The 16,304-nt window shown below is 35.5% G+C and overlaps 1 protein-coding gene across 6 annotated transcripts in view; it reads right to left on the bottom strand.

Annotated features, from left to right (window-relative positions):
• Gdh (glutamate dehydrogenase, mitochondrial) overlaps nt 1–16,304 on the bottom strand; it is a 93,460-nt gene that overhangs the window by 17,261 nt on the left and 59,895 nt on the right. For all 6 annotated transcript variants that reach the window (XM_068372616.1, XM_068372619.1, XM_068372618.1 and 3 more), the window contains exons 6-9: nt 6,439–6,626; nt 4,235–4,351; nt 3,967–4,128; nt 3,635–3,839 (exon numbers count right to left, since the gene is read on the bottom strand). In XM_068372616.1, the coding sequence (XP_068228717.1) occupies nt 3,635–3,839; nt 3,967–4,128; nt 4,235–4,351; nt 6,439–6,626 (672 nt within the window). The remainder of the gene's footprint in view (nt 1–3,634; nt 3,840–3,966; nt 4,129–4,234; nt 4,352–6,438; nt 6,627–16,304) is intronic.

Here is a 16,304-nt window from a genome sequence, read left to right as displayed (position 1 = left end):
TGGCATCTGAAGATCACAAGAATATGGTAACAAAAACAGTTCATAAAAAAGGATAATAAATTTGATACCAAAAAGAGCATGACCACAGCATATAGTGTAAAACCTAAGAGTTATACTGAATTATGAGGTAAAAGTTAAGAGAATGGACAGCAAGAAGAAAAGAAACAAGAACGGAGGTAAAGTAGGTCATAAAAGCAAGTACAGCTAGGGGCCAAAGGAACGCAGAAAAGAACTACAGTTTTCGCACTCGTCACTTCCCCAACGCTTGCTTGCATGGAGCTGGAGCATGTTGTAAATGTCAACAGGCAATTTAAAGGTCCAAAAGGCAAAGCGAGTCAAGTATGCACCTTGTTCCTGAGGAATGTCTTCACCATAATGAACAATATATGGATGTACATCCTGCTAAAGCAGAGCATTTTAGCAGCAAAATGGGAAGAACTAAATGAAAATTTATCGAGATGTTTGGCAACGGTAGAGAACAATGGTGAAGAATCTTGACAAACTAATATTACTTGTTCTCCAACCAATTTCCAAAATCCCAGGAGAGAAAGAACTCTAGAAGCTCTGGATCTTTCTACATTCTTGTAATTGTTAAGCACAAGCATCTCCACCCTTTGAGGATGGGGATGCTTTATTAAGAGGATATACTACATTAGCTTATCCTTGATACAAAGGGCATCTATAAGGTAGACATGACTGCCTGCTCTAAACTGTTTACTTGCAAAGCTACTAGCAAGTCCTGATTATTTACCATCTCTATAGTTGAAGACAACTGGGGCACCTATTGCTGAGAAAGTTACAGACATTCCATCCTGACCAAAAATCTCTGAAATGGACAGGGTCATGATATAGGATGGGAGATTGTTGGCAAAAAAATTTCTGCACCTCTATTTTTAACAGGAAGGGTTACTATAATAACTGCCCATACAGTCTGACATATACATACAACTAGGGGTTGGTAAAGGCAATGTGCCAAGTTTGCTCTCATGTATAAACCTTACTCCTGGAAATTTCTGAGGACACCTGACTCTCCTACCTATTTGCACAGGAGGATCAGATCAGTAGGTAGCACTATCACTGTCAAGGGACCCAAAAGATAACACCATTTTATACCAGTAAAGAGGAGGGTGAAGGTAGTCAAAACCTCAGACCAAATCCTTAAGATAAGGTGCTCTATTGTGCAACAACTACATAGGGCCAGGTCAGCATATACACAGCCTTGGACGGGATTGGATGTAGTAACTGAATATAGATAGCCCAGTGTTGGAGCCAGTGAGGCCATTCAATGGCTGAGTTCATCAAGGGTAAAACCAAATTAATCAAGAGGTAAAAGTTAAGAGGTTGGAAAGCAAGATGGAAGAAACGAAGCAAGTGCAGCTAGGGGCCAAAGGGAAAATACATTGACCCCTAATGCCAAAATTGCAACTATATAGGTGCACAGACAGCACTAACCTTCTCCCAATGGGGGTACACAGCCTTGGATGCTGAACAAAGTGAATGAGGGGAAAGACATCATTAATGTTACCTGACAATCACCCTATGCACCTGTGAACATTATTAAAGATACTTTCACCTCCAATGAAGCATGGGCAACTGCACATTTTGAGCTGCCATCTACTACTGTTTAGAAGCACAGCCAGACATTCAGGAAGGTAGCTTCATCATCCTTAGAAATGAGTGATTCTACAACACCTAGCAAAATAATTTTTTTTGTAAGAACTTCGAGAGGGTCGCTTTCTTAATCATATGGCAGTGGAGTAATGCTTGCTCAATTTGAAGTGATCAAGCTTGCTTATGAAGCATAAATTTTTGTTACACTGTTGCCAGACTTTTAAAGAACTGCAACTTTTGACTGATTTAGAGAAACCCAATAATATGGATGGATTTATGAATTTGGGCCATTTAAGGTCTAGCAATATTGATGCAATATTCATAAAGATGATATTTTCTTCCTGAGATCAGGAGACACATTCAGCATGAGAGTAGAGTTGACTTTAGTTTAGTCGCAGGCATTCTACTCTCGTTTCAAGTATGCAAATCTTTATTCCTTCATTTACTTATGTTCTATTCTAAAAATGAAAGCCATGGAATTGGGAGCTGTCCAAATTTAGCAACCATGCCTGTTGAGTTAAGCCCTCTACTTAATTTCCATACATTTATGACCTACTAATACAAACTTTTTATTCCCCTACAACCCCCAGTGATGGACTTATAAAAGCTAAATTCTCTGCCCATTGAGGGATGGAACTCTTAGCCATTCTCAATCTCACGAGTTATCAAATGGATACTAGTTCTAATCAGCTTATTAAAATTTTCCCTAAGCAGTTGTACAGTATCTTCCTTCAAATATCATGATTATCACAATAGTAAATGACATTGTTTATAATCAAACAATTATCTTTTATTAAAGCCAGATTGATTCTTTTACGATTGCAGAACCATTATCTATAATAATTTCTTACCTACCAGCCCCAGTATTTTTTCATAGCCAGAATCTAAATTACACGTTTTTACCTACTTTTGCAAACCATCTAGAAAACAATCTTTTAATTGTTATTCAGGAATGAAATGCCTAGGATTCAAGAAGACCAAAAAAATGGGCAAATATGAATTATGGATTTGTATTTAAAATTTATTTCTATTTCAAAAACTTGCATTTTGCATGCAAAACTACCCAAACTGGTCATTTGCATGCAAATTTACTGCAGCATATCTTTTGGAAAACAAAATCATACAAAACATAGTATGCTACACTAGGCTCAAGAACAAGCTATGCATAACTTAGGAATACATACAAGGATTAATAAAATGAAGTTAGACATAAATACAGCTCAGTTTTGTGTAAAATGCTCTCATTTCCTGTTGTATTAGGATGACATACATGGTAGCATCATATTCTTAATATGGAAAGTGTTTCTCTAAGGTTTTAATAAGAAAACACCTTTAGATTTGCAAAACAGTTGGGTAAAATATTTAAATATTCACCAGCTGTTTTCTGATATAAACTAACAAGCCTCGAAAATATTTTTAAATAAAGAGCATACAGCAACTTTCTGGAAAACATGATTTCATGAACTTCACTATTTGTACAAGTCAACATACCAGCATTACAGTACTGTTGTCAGGTGTATAAAAGAGGCTTTGAATAAATAATTTTAAATAAAAGTTACTAAAGAGAATTAGTTTCATAAATAAAAAATAATACAAGCAAGTAAAATAATTTGTTCCAGGTTGTGATTTTTCAAAGAACCTAAGTTTTAGAAATTTCATGAGCTAACTGAAAAATTGTCTGACTTGGAATCCTCGAGTTCAGACTTCAGCTGAGCACAATGGTTTTTCATGGTGCCAACAACCTCACCATTCTTGTGAGCTAAGGTTGGTTGTTTAGAAGCATCTTTAGTTTTACCTATCAAGTAATCAGCAGGCCCTGCCTGGCCCTCCCCAGGTCCTGCATGGGGGTGGTGAGGGGATTTTGGCATTTAATACACTGTACATATGACCAGTCCCTAGAAAATTGTGCTTACCAAAGTTTCAACCTCTTAATTCTTCAAGATGATTAAGTTTTTCCCAGTTTCTTAGAACTTGAAAGTTATCGAAAGGGAATACAAAACATAACAGTAATATTACCACATACCTAATAGATGATAGTTGGATTCTCTTTCATATTTGAATGTGAGTCTGCCGTAAGACACATGATTGAGATTCTTTAGCCATTCGAAGTATGATACTGTGACACCACCAGCATTGATGTACAAATCTGGGATAACCAGAACATTCATATCTTGGAGAATCTTGTCAGCGGCAGGAGTTGTTGGACCATTAGCTGCTTCAGCAATAATCTAAAAAGAAAGGAAATTGTGATTCTTTTCCTTATCTTAGTTCCAGGAGGTTTGCTTTACTCACAACTTAAAACTAAAGCTAAACAAATTTTCTATTCTTAGGTTTGAAACTCTCGGCCATACTCACCTTAGCTTGAATTCTATGAGCATTGTTCTTGTGAATAACCTTCTCAATAGCAGCAGGAATGAGGATATCACACTTCTCATAAAGAAGATCTTCACCCTCATAGGTGGTGGCACCAGGGAATCCCATAACAGTACCATTTTCAATTCTCCAATTTTCAAGTTCCTGAAATTGTGAAAGAAACATTAGCAACCTTGTTCTTAAAACAAACTGAAGGCAATGATCACTGTATTTCACTACTACATTAAAAATCTGTCAAGAAAAACCTCACCTTGGGGTCAATGCCATCAGGGTTGTAAATAGAGCCATCATATTCTTTGACACCAACACAGGTAGCACCTGCACGGTGAAGATATCTCATGGAATGAAGACCAACATTACCAAAGCCCTGGAATTATTTTTTAGCATGTTAAGGAGGAAAATACTTTTGTTGTAACTCTTAAAATCATATTGGTGATTTCAGAAAACAAGTTCTGCACACAACTGACACATTCTTACTAAAAATAAATAAATAAAAATGGGCTACCTTTAAATAAGATAAAATAATGAAATATAATGGTCTAAAGACTTGACAATTCATATTCAGAACCTATTTTTCTTTAATCTTTGATAAATTCATCAATTCACACAATCAGCAGCAGAATAATATTTTTTGGTAATTCATCTAAATAGACACAAAATGTGTGTGCAAAGATGTTTACATGCTTTACTTGACCTAAAGCGGTATTCAAGAAGAAAGCATGGAAACAGAAAAAGCTGCAGTGCCTGTGTGTGTGACCAAGCATAATGTAGGTTAAATTACTTAATTTATAGTAAGAAAATATTAAATTTTTAGGCAGACATTTTGACTGGATTAAAAAAGTATTAAAAACACCTCAGTAACTAAGATTAAAAATCCTTTTAAGATTTACATATAATAAATCAAGATTTACATATACTGTAATAAACTTCATTGAAAAAATCTGTGATAAGCCTCTAACACTTACACCAAGGAGACAAACACATTGCTTCTAAAATATATACTCTAATTCATGAGAGAAAGTAGTAAATGTTTATAATGCTGTATGCGTATAACTATTAATTTTATTAACTACATAATGGTTGAAATTACTCACGACTAAATTAAAATCTATCATGTTCATACTGCATATCTTTGCCAAGATGTCCACAAATACTTTTGCCAGGAAGCCTACAAGTTTTTTATTTTTTTACAGAAAACAAAGTATATCATACACACATTTGTTCCAGCTGGTTTTCAGCCCCAATAATACTCGATCAGAAAATAAAATATATTATAGAAAGCATTTGTTCCAGCATGTTTTTGTTCGCAACAATCTGATTGTAGTCTACTCAATCAAACAAGTAGTTTGCCAATACAATAACTAACTTGTGATCTCACATTTATGACAATACAATAAAATCAAGTACAGAAAATTCAAATAAGTACAGTAAAATATACTCATATGCAATGCAAATAAAGTTCTGTCACAGAGCCAATAAGGCACTTAAGTCTTGCAGTGAAGCAAAGCATGACATATCATTCTTCAATTACCTTCATCAGTCTTGTAGTGAAGCAAAGCATGACTTATCGCTCTTCATTTACCTTTAGCGTCATTCCATTTTTCTTTAAGTAAATTATGGGTGAAAATGTTTTACAATGGTTACAAATGAAAATTTTTTTGTCTCAAAATTGTTGTATCATTGCATAGGAAATTGAATCAGAACATGACATTTCTTGTAAATATAACAACCCATCCTTTACTCTTCCTTTGGTGACAACATATTTAATTGCAGGCAAGTCATGTGAGGATGGCTTTGTTCTAATTTCTGGTATAGAATTAGTAATGTGCATTTATAAGTTGCATAAAGTCCACTTATTTCTCATTTAACACTTCCTATTTCATTCACATTTTCCTTAACTGTCCCTTCATTATTTTCTACTTGAGTCCATTATCAACCGTATGTATACAATTTAGTCTTTAGTTCAATACTGTTCAAGGGTTTGTGACTTTAAAAGACTCGGCAGTGGTAATAAATATAGAGGTCGATTTTAATTTGCAACTTCTCTAGACTGATAAATGACATTTGAAATAAATTACAGGCCTATAGAGCTTTAAATTTCATACTCATATTTGTGGGGGAGGTAACATCAGTACAGGGATCCCATGGCAACCTTATCCTTGAATAAGTATCTTGACATTTTTCAATACAAATTCCATTACAGTGAATAGATATTACTACCAACATGATTCCTGTGTCCTTTCAGAAACCACAAGCTTCAGCAACTCTTGTTAAACTTTACCAGACACTAAAAACTTCTCATTCTATGTTAGAACTCTAACATAAAGAAAAGTTTTAAAAACATAACTTATCTTTCCAAGGGACTACTCAATGAAAACCAAGCCTTCACACTTGCCACAAGACCTAATAACAATAATATCCATATCACACTTTACAAATGAAAAGAATACAAACCTGTACAATGAAAGTCTTGCCACCCCAGCCTGGAGTTGAACCAATCATTGACATGTAGGAGGCTTCATTAATGAAGTTTTCCAGACCGTGGAATACACCACGTCCAGTGGCAGAAGTACGTCCATGGATACCACCTTGGTTAATTGGCTTACCAGTGACACAAGCATGTGCATTGATATCGTGGTGGCCTACAGGGAAGGAAATAAATTAGGCCCTGCATAGACTATTCATAAATTGTTTATCATTGTGGTGTCCTACAGGGAAGGAAATGAATTAGGCCCTGCATAGAATATTTATACAATGTTTATCATTAGGCAAAATTCAAGATTCATTACAATTGAATAACAAATAATAGCAGGGTAAACTTAATAATTCTACTTGCTTCCCTGTTTTTCCAATGAAAATATTTGCAATGGATTGGGTGAACATATAAAAGGCATTTCCGACTAAAAAGTAATTTGATATGTGTAGAGAATTTGGTTATCAATATTACATACCTGACTTAGGAGATACAGTAGTGTAATTTACAATCTAAATTATAAAATCATTTTATTTATAGTTCACTTTTAGAAACCACTAAAAAATATTAATTGACTAATATGAAATAAAAAATTAAGTATTTACCAGATGACAAAGCTGTAACTTACCCTAAAATTTTAACATACTAACCTCTGTCATTAAAACCAATGCAGTACTAATATTTCAAAGAGTCTAAAATTAAACTTTGCACGCATAAGCAAATGATAAAAGCTTTTAAAAGTCCCATTACTGTATCTCAATTTAGCATCTTAAAACTAAACTTGTCAAAATGGAACAGTTTAGTGTAGCCGAAGCGATCTGTCATATCTAAATTTCTATTCAATTTAGTTGAAATACATATGTAAAAAAAATTACAAATTCAATTATTCAATAGTCAAATCATCTACCTTTACAGAAGTAAACCCATCAACTTACTACTACACTACCATCATTTAAAGTTGATTAGTTGGCAATAGTTTTGCAATTTGTATCTTATTTCCTTTGTGTACTTTGCTTTAACCAACAGAAAATAAGTTTTGATGATTATCTAAAGGAAACATTTACCATGAATATAACAATTATATGATACAGGCATATACAGTATATATATACACAAAAGTATTTATTTACAGTAATACCTCAACCTACGTCATTACTGCAATTAGTTCCAAAAGACCCGTCATTTGTTAATTTTCCAAATGTCAGAATTTTACATTATAAAGTGACATAAGTTTACTATACTACACTCAATGAACACAAAAAAGGATTTAAAAAGTTTCTTTTTAATAGAAACTAGATACATTAATAAGATTCCATGTGAAGGACAGTACTGTACAGCACAGTACTTGACTGTTATTGTGTAAGATAGAGACTGACATAAGGTCCGGAAATATCATGTAATGTGGATTTTATATTTGTATTTAATATTCAATGACAAGCGAAAAACTTGAAACTGACATATCTAACCAACGTAAAGATGCGGATTACTTTATATATATAGAGACTGACGTAAGGTCCGGAAATATTATGTAATGTGGATTTTATATTTGTATCTAATATTCAACGACAAGCGACAAACTACAAACTGATATCTAACCAACGTAAAGATGTGGATTACTTTATATATACAATGTATGTATGTGTATACTGTACATAACTACCAAAAAGATATTTTTATGGACATGTTTTGATATATACTGATCATCTTACAGAAATAGCAAGCACTGGTATTTCATGTATATACATGACCAGAAAATATTACACACAAGTTACCACCGAAGCGAAAAGTCTAGATTTACTTTTTGATTTCTATAATTCCCAGCGAATAGGATGACAGATTCCAAAATTTTATCATTACTGCAGATCTCAAAAAATTTAGAAGAAAGCATTTTTTTAACTAAGTGCGAGTATAAAATAATTTAATTTTAAATATATATTAGTTACGAAACTAGTTTTCAGCTAATATACTATTTGATGTAATATGTTTACCTATGGATTTGTGCAAGAAGATTTCATGAAAACTAAGATCGTGAACTGCTGTTTAGAATCAAATGGGGATAAAGGAGTTTTTCTATTAAAGTTAAATATACTGTATTTTATTTTTATAAGCTATACACAGTGCTGATCAAATAAACAAACAATTAGAATGATAATGGGCAGGCCTATAAAAACTTATTTCCTTTTCCCCCCCAAATAATTCGTTCGTTTTTCAACTTATAAGATTCCATAAGTGTTCTCCTACAGGGATACCAAACTTATACAAAAAAAATCACCCGTTCAGAACAAACTCTATTAAAGCGCCTCGATGAATAGAAATATGATCCAATGACTGGGTTCAACAACTTTTCAATTGTAAAATAACCTATCTTCTCTTACTATACCTTGTTTATTTTTCTCCTTAGTTCCGAACAAATACTTAAATAATTGATAATACAGTAATATAAAATCTCCTCTGAAATCAATTACTATAATTAAAGCAATTTATTCAAATCCCTAAAAAAACTTACCTTTGATTTTGTATAGCTTAGTGAAGTATTTACAATTAAAAAAGTACTCTACAACAACAAAACCTAAGACAATTTATAAACAAACCAGAAACCTAAAGCCTAAGTAAACAAAAACAAACAGTTTAGTATATCAGAGGATAGATAGATAGATAGATTGATATATAGATATACCTTACAATATATATAATATATATAATCTATTCTATTTACCAAGGCACTTCCCCCAATTTTGGGGGGTAGCCGACATCAAACAAATGAACAAAACACACGACACATTTAACTAAACCTTCTAATTCATTAGGAATTTGGACTGAAAAGCCTCTCCCAGAATCTAAAAAAAAAAAACAAATAAAGGCTCATGTTATTTCATTTACGTACTTTGATTGCTTTATACACCAAGCAAAAACCTAGAGCATTACACATGCAGTTGATTCTATCAAAGTACATACATATCACAAATTTTCTAATTAATTTTCCTAAACAATATAAACCCGAGTACTTTAATAGGAGTGATTTCAGCAGAGCTGAAACTTGGCTTTTAAAAATTTTAACAAGGTGTCAGTAGTTGGTGGTGAATAGCAGGGAAGCCCTGGGCCCTCTTGCCAGCTCGCTGAGTAATCACTGACCTTCAACTAGGCCTTGCAAGGAGGATGATGCAATAAGTACTGTATAACTTAAAGGATCAAAGTTTGTATAGTTAGGAAAAATACATATTACTTTTAAAATTTGTGATAGTTCCTACACTGATAAAAATCCTGTCCTTTGATATGAGACAACTTTAGGTGGGAAGATGTCCCTATAACCAAACTGGAGGGTTTAAAATCCAGAATATCATACACTCGGTCCTTTGGAGGAGTAGGAGTGTTAATTCCTATACACCAACTACGACCTGAACATCATGTGATAGGGCTAGTTTCTGTTGGAGAGTCAGGGAAGAACTTACATCCCCTAGGGATATGTTATTTTCAAAGTAAGGCTAAAATAACGTGATGCGTTTACCTTAAAATCCCTCCTTCTCCTCATTAGGAGAAGTTATTATTATTATTATTATTACTATCCAAGTTACAACCCTAATTGGAAAAGCAAGATGCTACAAGCCCAGGGGCTCCAACAGGGAAAAATAGCCCAGTGAGGAAAGGAAATAAGGAAATAAATAACTGAAGAGAACAAATTAACAATAAATCATTCTAAAAAAAAAGTAATGTCAAAAGAGATATATCATATATAAACTATTAACAACGTCAACAACAAAAATGTCATATATAAACTATAAAAAGACTCATGTCCGTCTGGTCAACAAAAAAGCATTTGCTCCAACTTTGAACTTTTGAAGTTCTACTGATTCAACAACCCGATTAGGAAGATCATTCCACAACTTGGTAACAGCTGGAATAAAACTTCTAGAGTACTGCGTAGTATTGAGTCTTATGATGGAGAAGGCCTGGCTATTAGAATTAACTGCCTGCCTAGTATTACGAACAGGATAGAATTGTCCAGGGAGATCTGAATGTAAAGGATGGTCAGAGTTATGAAAAATCTTATGCAACATGCATAATGAACTAATTGATCGACGGTGCCAGAGATTAATATCTAGATCAGGAATAAGAAATTTAATAGACCGTAAGTTTCTGTCCAACAAATTAAGATGAGAATCAGCAGCTGAAGACCAGACAGGAGAACAATACTCAAAACAAGGTAGAATAAAAGAAATCAAGGCATGATCAGAAGTCCCGACTGGAGAACCAACCTTACTAGTTATAACGCCAGGGGAGTCAGTGTATACGAGGTCCAAGCAATTACCAGACCTGTGAGTAGCTTCATTTATGATTTGCTCACAGCCTGATTCTGAGGCAAAGTCTAAAGCTCTTAAGCCATGGCGATCGGTAGGAGAGATAGAACTCAACCACTCCCTATGGTGAGCATTAAAATCACCAACAAAGACAAACGAAGCCTTTCTATCATCTTCTTGTATCTTAGCCATAATGGTAAGAAGACAATCAAAGATAGAATCATCCATGTCTGGATTCCGGTAGATTGAACACAAATAAAAGTTGTTATGCCTGCCACAAACTTTTATTACCTGAATCTCATGACATCCACATTGATAGCAGGACTTATGAGAAGCAGGGTACTCGGTCCTAATATACACCGCCATTCCCCTGGCCCTAGGAATGGAATCACGTTTCAGCATTATTGGCTTCTTAAAACCAGTTATAAGGAGCTCAGATGAGTGCCTCATATTAGAAACCAAAGTTTCTGAGCACAAAAGAATATCATACTGTCTGGACGCAACTGTAAGGTCTCGGATATTTGCATGAAGACCACGAATATTGCAATACAGAAGACGACATTGACGAAATCTAGGACGTACTGGTCCCGGATTTTGCTCAATGTCTCCAGACAGCATAAGAATTAATAGAAATAAAAAAGAGACATCATACTTAAAAACTAGATTAACAAGAATTAAAACAAAAACAATATGTACAGAATAATAATAAAAGTGATTGATGATATCCATAGACTATAGTAAAAAGTCGGAAAAACTGGTCAACATGGAGGAGCCGATACACCATGCAAGGCTAAATACCCTCCAGGATAGCCACTTCAACTGAAGGGAGGACAGTAAGGATGGTTTTGAGAAGAAAAAATCAGAAAAAGGAAAAGACAACCTCTTGATAAACCACCAGGCATCCATGGCCCTTCTATTAAGCCTGCCCAACACACCATTTCAAAAAAAACAAGAGGAAGAAAAAAAAAAATAAGATAGAATAGTGTGCCCGAGTGTGGTAGCTTATCTGCACTCCAAGAAAGGAGAAAAGGAAAAAGGACCGGACATTCTTACTTTCATCATAAACCGACATCGGGACTGCTATCTTACACAAGATGCCTAGGACTGCAAGGGAGCTAGGTACGCAAAACCACCTGCTGCCTTCTGAGCTGCTACCACAGGTCCTGAAGCAAATGCATCGAATAACTTGTGGATGCATTCTATAGTGAGCCATGAAGGTTGTCTGGCATTTCCAGCCTTCAGGACTTGGCCCACTTGACAGGTTCCTTGAAAGGCTAATGTAGCACCTCCTCATCTGGCTTCATGAGCACGATCCTGCACTGGACCCTTTGTCTCACTTGCTGCCTGGGTTTGTGCTCTGTTGATTGTCTCTCAAAGCCAGAAGGAAATTATCTTTTTGATCATCCCAGAAATGATTTATGGGTTCTGCAGTCACGTCTGAAGGGTTGTGTCCACTTAAGCTAGCATCTCAATGCCCGCAAAGGGGCAAAGAAAAAAATCATCACGATTTTCGGTTGCTTTCCTAAGTGAGTTTTCACCGTAAACTCCAAGACGAAGGAAAGAGATACTTTTATTCACAAATTTGAATGACTAAGTGCCCTATATACTTATATAATGTTAGATTGTTGGAGACCAATATTCTAGCCATGAAACAAGGGATTGAACTTTACATGAAGTTTAATTTTGAAATTTAAAAAAACTTATAGGACTGTTTAACTACTGTAGATTCACTTAGCATATACTTTCCTGCCAGCAGAAGTTATCCCATTGTTCAATTCTTATAAACTAAATATATGCTGTAATGTTGTTATAATTAGTATTTTACTTATCGGTGAATCCTTTGTTATTATTTTGTTGGGTGTTGCATGAATATCACTCAAAATAACACTATGTGTAGCCTTAAAAAAAAGCATTCTTCTGAAAGCACACTACTCAACATTTGTTTACTCATTGGGCTGGTTAATCTCCTCTTTTTAATGATGATGATGATGATGATGATGATGATGATGATGATAACAACAACAACAACAACAATAGCTCAGACTAAAAGACACGCCTCTCTATGCAGAAACACAAGAAAGTGTGCAATCAGTTGAATAGTGGCTACATGAGGAAAATTACCCCTTCTATGGCACCAATCAAAGAAGATGGCCTATTTTGCCAGGTGTTTCTGGGACAGAGGTGGCCAATAGTCTGGCGAGTTCATTTTTAATCTCCACCACAGACATCAGTCATATCCCAAGTGAGCCATCCATCATTATGCCCTCTATAGACTTCCATATATTCTAACTTTCTATTATTAAAGTATCTATATAATCTAAAATCTCGTTCTACACAGCTGTGGAAGACTTTCCAAGATATCCAAACATGTCCTGCAGCGTGCCTCATAAAAACCCTTATGTTCTGCAGTCGCTGGATAGCCTCTACTTATGAAGTGAGGGGATGTCATTGAGTTGGGGTGCTTCTGTAAGTGGGGCTGTTAGAGCAAGTATGTGTAAAATGGTTAACTCTCCTGGAACCTTGATCAAAACCATTAAAAGGTATGGAACCATTCTACTCGATGCCACTTGGGCATTATTATCATCATCTTGAGGTTTGGGATAGCCAGCATCCTCTTTACCATCCTTAGAATCCGGCAAAATGGCAGAAAAACCGACATTTAGCCTATCCCAAGTACAGTATGTTGAAATGAACATCAAATGCCAATGCCTGCTCCAGAACTGGTGAGCAACAAATTCGGGAGCTTCTTTTAGAGTCATCACAAAGATGTCAATCATTGGAGAACCCCACAAAGTCGAGAGGCTCCATACTACTTGAGGATGAAGGGAATAGTCTAATCCAACCATTTGTTCCTGTAAACTTAAGGTGTCAGCGACCACATTCCCTTCGTAGGGAATAAATGTCCCCAACAGTTTGACTGCATTGTTCTGTGCCTACTTGTGAGCTTGCATCACCACCTTGTATAGGTGTTGTAAAACAATACCTCCTTGTCCTACGGTAGTGTTATCACTCATCAAACCTACAGAATGGCCTATCAGATCATCCTGCTAGAATGACTACAGTGCCAGGAGAGCTCCTTTCAGCTCCAGAAGATTAGTGTGCAGGCTATTCTCTTGTAACCAGTGCACCTGTACAAAATTTTCCCCAAAGGGAGAGTGGATCCAAAGATGTACATGTATCTAAGAATGCATGGAATCAGGAGAGCGAGCTTTAGTATGATAAGACGAATGTGTTCTATCGCTATAGCATTCTGGAAGTATAGTAAGCTTGGGCAGGATGGCGCAGTCACGCCAAGTGCTTCTTCCAATGGTGCGACAGAAGGAGACTCGTAAGGAGGAGAAGACTTTGCTTTAGAAGGTGCCAGGCCTTGTAAAATTCTTTCCTTCGTAAGAATACCTGCCAGACATACGGAAAGCTTAACTTCTTTACAGCCTCATCCTTACCTGTATCTGAAAGTAACATTTCTTAAGAGTTCACCAAGAGAAGAAAGAATACTTGCTTCGCTAGGGAAAGCAGGTAAAGTCCACTCACTCAGAGGGTTAAATTAATACAGTATTGTCTTCCTTCACCACCTTCCCCATGGAGGAGGCCAACAGCAAAAGGATCAGAAACCAGAGTATCAGGTGGAGACCGAAGAGGGCCAGCAGACTTAAGACTTCAAAGAAGGGCCACCAAAGGCGAACAATCTTGCTTGGCCGCCTCCTTCCTTCTCTTGCCTAATGGAGGACAACCTCTCCTTACATTCCACATAGGGGGACGAATGCAAGCAGTCATGACCTCTGCAAACAGGATACAAAGAATGGGAACCCATGGGCAAGCGGCTCAAGACAGTTTCACACCATTGACCAGAACTCCTGGGCAAGACAGCATAGCTACATGTGGTTTCTCTATTGAAATTGCTCATAGCAATCAGACAAGTCTGAAAAGGAAACATTATAGAGCCAAATTTCAGACGAGTGCACTTCTATACATCTCGGTAGCTGAAGTCAAAGTGGCTACTCGGTGAGCTATCAAGGGGGGCAGGGCTTCCCACCTACCAGACAGCAATTACTGTATAAACACAAAGACAAAAATTTTTAAGAGCCATGTTTCAACTTGGCTGATATCATGCATCATGCTCCTATTAAAGGCTGAGGGTTTGTATTCTTACAGGAACAAATTTTTAGTACAATTAACATAGGGTAGGCACTATAAAATATTAACAACTTCTATTGAAATCTCGCAGTCATACACAAGAACTGAACATGCATCAAAATCTATTATCTAGCTATATCTATCTTTGAAGATTACTACCATGTACAGCATTGACAAAATAAAATTATACATGCCATCTACAACTACTAAACAAATCACCCATTAAATATATCACTACACAACAGAAAACAAGAAGGTAGCATAAAGCCTACAAAAAAAAAAAAATCTCATTAAATATGCAGTAGTAATAGGCGAGAGGGGAACTGCAAGTCTTCACTGGCATTTCTAGCTGAACAATCAACTCAACTCACTAAATTGTTACTGTACCATAAAAATATTGTTGATTGAAAAAAAAAAAAAAAAAAAAAAACACATGGCAAGTACAGCAGTTCTATGATAACCTTTGCATATTAATACCCTTTACATATCACTCTGTATATAAAACTGTAGAACAAATCTTTTAATAGTATTTTTTATTGTTTTTTGAAGAGTCATTTCTTGGTAAAAGTGGACAAAAGCCTCACATAACTCATTTACCAAAGTCAAGACATTTTACCTCATCCTTTTCTTTATAATGTACAGTATTCATCTTTAACCTTCAATTACAAAACTGTTGCCTCTCTCCTCGTATTTGGTCACGTTGATACTGTTTCAACATTTTGTTCTTTCTCATTCATGATATATTTTTTCTGCTTCCTTACTTTTTCCAATCTGAGCTGCCTTGCCTTTTAGAAGTCCTACAGCTTACATCAAACTAATTTTTCAACCTAGATTGCATCTTGACATACTGTATAATGATAATAATTAATGCTAATTCTCAATGGCCACTACAATGGTAATATAAACAGTCATTGGCAAAACAAAGTCAGGCTGAAACTTTAATGTATTAGAGAAAAAATCCGACATTTAAAAAATGTCAGTTATTTCAAAGCTTCAGCTTTGTATAGAGTAACATCTTATATCACAAGCTAAATTTTTCTACAAATACCATATTTTTTTAAAAATAAAGTCTACTATCAGGCAAATACAATTGTGCAAGATACTTTCAACCCTAGATTGGCTTGACAGTCAGAGGTGGGTGCTATATAGCAGTGCATTGGTGAAGCAAGCTGGGTGTGAATACTGTTCTACAGTGTATTGTATACAAAGAGATGGAGACTTGAGAAGTTTCTTTTCGTTCCACCTGTACCTCCTTCCAGTTGGTTTGTGTACTTTTAGTTACCTTGGACAATAAATTATTCTTAATATTTTTCAGACATGCCTAACATAGCAGGCTGATATACAATATACAATTTGCAAGTTTCTATGCAAATTCACACTATAATTTTACATTTTTCACCTAAGTTGTTAAGTTGGTG

This window comes from Palaemon carinicauda, chromosome 4, assembly GCF_036898095.1.
Source record: "Palaemon carinicauda isolate YSFRI2023 chromosome 4, ASM3689809v2, whole genome shotgun sequence".
NCBI classification, from domain to species: Eukaryota; Metazoa; Arthropoda; class Malacostraca; order Decapoda; family Palaemonidae; genus Palaemon; species Palaemon carinicauda.
The sequence above is the reverse complement of the archived record's forward strand: the minus strand, read 5'-3'. Positions and strand labels throughout refer to the sequence as shown.